This window comes from Fonticula alba (genome assembly GCF_000388065.1).
Source record: "Fonticula alba strain ATCC 38817 unplaced genomic scaffold supercont2.27, whole genome shotgun sequence".
NCBI classification, from domain to species: Eukaryota; order Rotosphaerida; family Fonticulaceae; genus Fonticula; species Fonticula alba.
Window position 1 is genome coordinate 54,879 of NW_009242997.1, and position 3,519 is coordinate 58,397.

The 3,519-nt window shown below is 74.6% G+C and overlaps 2 protein-coding genes across 2 annotated transcripts in view; both read left to right on the forward strand.

Moving 5' to 3' along the window:
- The window catches only part of H696_06196 (hypothetical protein), a gene marked incomplete at both ends in the record, with an annotated part of 9,068 nt that extends 7,502 nt beyond the window's left edge, over positions 1-1,566 (forward strand). The window contains one exon of the mRNA XM_009499940.1: positions 926-1,566. Coding sequence (XP_009498215.1) covers positions 926-1,566 — 641 coding nt within the window. The remainder of the gene's footprint in view (positions 1-925) is intronic.
- Positions 1,567-1,917: 351 nt separating this feature from the next.
- Positions 1,918-3,519, forward strand: part of H696_06197 (hypothetical protein) — a gene marked incomplete at both ends in the record, with an annotated part of 7,325 nt that continues 5,723 nt past the window's right edge. The window contains one exon of the mRNA XM_009499941.1: positions 1,918-3,307. Within this exon, the coding sequence (XP_009498216.1) occupies positions 1,918-3,307 (1,390 nt within the window). The remainder of the gene's footprint in view (positions 3,308-3,519) is intronic.

Consider the following 3,519-nt stretch of genomic DNA (forward strand, 5'->3'; position numbering starts at 1 on the left):
TTCCGTGCCGCATTTTCGGGGCCGCGCCTGCGTCCGGCCCCCGGGCGGCCGGTGAAACAGGCCGCGGCGCGCCACCCGCGGCCGAGGTGCGTGCACGTTCGGCGGGCGCGGCACCTCCTCCGGGCGGGCCGGGCCCCGGCGGCCCCTCGCCGCCCCCCCTCGCCCACACCCGCATCCCGGCCCGGCCCGGCCCCCCCCCCCCCCTGTGAATCCGCCGCTCCGGGCACCGGCGCCCCCGGTCGGCAAGAGACCGGGGGTTTGTGGGCGCGGCGCGGCGAATAGGCAAATGCCGCGTCTTCGCCCGATCACGGCCCGGTGCTCGTCCCGCGGCCTCGCCCTCGTCGGCGGCCTGCCCTGCCAAGCGCTGGCCGGGCGCTGGCGGCGAACGCGCCCCACCGGGCCCGGCGACGCGACCGGGCCGGCTTGCAGGCGGCATGCGAGGGCGAGGGGCCCGACAGCCGGCACACCGGCCCCGGGCGATGGTCGGGCACGCGGCCACGGCCGCGTCTGCGTCGTCCGGGTCGAGGATCTCCCCCGCCCCCCCCCCCCTGGCGAGGGGGCTGGCCGCCGGGGTGGGCTGGCCGGCCGGGCCGGTTCGCAGGCCGACGGGGCAATTTCGTCCGGTCCACGCGCCGGCACCGCATGGGTGTCGCCTCGGCCGGCGGCGAGGCCCGGGGAGGGAGGCGTCGGCCGGGCCGGCCGGCCTAGCCTGGCCTCGGGCCCCGCCTCGCCGGGCCCCTGTGCGCCGGTGTGCGTCATCGGCGCCCCCATGCCCACACCTGGCGCGCATGGGGGGGCCGGAGGTTGCGGTCCCGGCCCCTGGTGTTGCTCTCGTTGGCCGGGCCCGAAGGCCGGCGCCGGGGGTCCCGCCCGCGGCCGGGGGTCTGATCGGCGGGTCGCCCGCGCGAGCCGCCGCACCGCCCAGTCCCGTGCCGGCCATCGCCGCTGGGCCCGGCCCTCTTGGCACCGAGCCGCGCGCGGGAGATCTGCCCCGCCGGCCGGCCCCGGCACGCATGCCGCGCTTCTGCCTCCCCCGCCCTGGCCAGTGGCTGTGGGGACATGGCGGCGGCGGCGGAGGCCGGCCGCGGGCTGGCCATCCTCTTGGCAGGCCGGGGCCGTCGCGCGCGGCATGGGCCTCGCCTGCTGGCCCCGCCGATCTCTTTGGCCACGGCGCCCGGGGCATGTCTGCGCGGCCGGCCGGTCCCGGCGAGCTCGATCCAGCGGGGCCAGGGAGTTCAAGCCACCGGCGCTGGCGAGTTCAAGCCACCGGTCCCGGCAAGCTCGATGCACCGGGCCCAGGGAGTTCAAGCCACCGGCGCTGGCGAGCTCAAGTCACCAACCATGGCAAGCTCGATCCACCGGCCGGGCCCGAGCCGATGCCGCTCGATCGCCACGCCGCGTGCCGGCCATCACCTCCCCCTGGCTCCGGGTCCAGCGCCTGGCCCTTGCTCCGGTGGATGGGCCCGCTCCGCCGGCTCCGCCCGCTCTGCCCGCTCTGCCTACTTTGCCCGCTCTGCCTACTTTGCCCACTCCGCCCGCTCTGCCTACTTTGCCCGCTCTGCCTAGTTTGCCCGCTCCGCCCGCTCTGCTCGCTCCGCCCGCTCTGCTCGCTCCGCCCGCTCTGCCCGCTCCGCCCGCTCTGCCCACTCCGCCCGCTCTGCTCGCTCCGCCCGCTCCGCCCACTCCACCCCCTCCGCCCGCTCTTCCCACTCCCCCCCCGCTCCGCCCGCTCTTCCCACTCCCCCCCACTCCACCCGCTCCGCCCCATGTGGGGTATTTAAGGTGCCGGCCGCTGCGCCCGGTCGATGGCCGCTGGAACTATCACACGCTGGACCGCCCGCACGAAGCCCCCCTCGGATCCGTGTCTCCCCTCCCCAGCCCCCCAGCCCCACCCACCCCCCTCCCCCGGCCGGCCAAATGATCGGCCCGCCCGAAGCCGCGCGCCAGCGGCCGCCCCGGCCCCCGGGCCGGCCGGCACTGGCCTGGCTGCTTCTGCTGGCTCTGGCCGGGCTGCTAACCCAAACCCAGGCCCAGACCATCCCCGACGTCTACCTCTACTCCGGGCTGCAAAAGGTCCAAACCAACGGCGGCCCGGTGGAGTTCAGCACCCGCGGCAGCGGCGCCAGCCTCATGGGGGCCTGGAATGCGCCGGACTTCTTCGCCTTCTACGAGCAGCGCCTGCCCCTGAGCCCGGTGGCCGACCTGCGCCTGGGCTCGCACTTCCACAATGTCCCGCTGACCGGGGTGCCGATCATGCGGCCGCGGCTGGCGCCCGACAGCAAGGTCGTCATGGCCCCGGCCTTCCACGCGGCCGACATGGCCGAGGTCCTGGAGTACACCCCGACCGCCATCTCCTTCCTCCTGTCCAGTGTCTTCGTGGGGTTCTTCTGCAGCACCGGCGTGGAGGTGCTCGACTCGCGGTCCATCCTCAAGGGGCTGGTGCAGGTGATCTACCTGTGCGGGCCGGCCGGCCAGACGCGCACCCTCAACCTGCTGAATGTCGACCGGCTGGGCGACGGGACCCGCCATGCGGAGCTGGCCACCATCCCGGCCAGCTACAAGGGGTTCCTCTATGCCTTCGGCCCGGGCGGGCGCATCATCACCCCGGGCGCCCTGAACACCAGCACGCCGTACATCTTCCACCACCACTTCCCGACGGCCAGCTCGCACGAGATCTCCATCATCAGCTCGCTGGCCGGGGCCCGGCAGGTGGCCACCGCGCGGCTGTTCGACTTCCCGGGCGTGCCCTGCCCGTATGGCGACCTGGTGGCCCTGCTGTCGACCGGCATGCTGTATGTGGCCGGCTGCTTCGAGGCCAATGGCAACTTCGTGGTGGGGCACATTGCCCCGGTGCCGGCGGCCGTGCCCCAAACCGGGCGCTTCATCAACCTGCCCCTGCACGCGGAGCAGCAAATCCACCCGGTCATGTATTACCTGGCCCCGGGGGCCACGCCCCAGGCCGCCAGCACCCTGTGGCAGGTGCACGTCGACAAGGTGACCGGCATCCAGTGGAAGCGCATGGTCCTGCCGTCGGGGGTCAACCCGGCCGGCGCGCGCCTGCTCCGGCTCCGGGCGCACCCGGCGGCGGCCCTGCGCACGGCCGTCGTCATCGACGGCGTGGCCTTCTTCGAGGCGGCGGACTTCGGCTGCGCCACCGACCCCACCATCACCTGCGCCAACAGCCCGGCCACCGTGCTGCCCTCGCGCAATTGGCAATGCAAGCCCACCCGCGCCGAGTCGCCCTTCATCGTGCCGGGCCAGCTGTGTGCCGCCTGCGCGCACGGGCACTACCGCGACTGGAATGACGGTACGCCCGGCCGAGGTGCCTGTGCGGCGGCCGGTCCCGCCCGCCGGGTGCACCGCCGTTGCTGGCCCTTCCGCCCGGTGCACCGTCGTTGCTGACCCTTCCGCCCGCTCTTGCTCTCGTCCTTGTTCTCGTCCTTGCTTTCGCCCTTGCTCTCGTCCTTGTTCTCGTCCTTGTTCTCGCCCTTGCTTTCGCCCTTGCTTTCGCCCTTACTC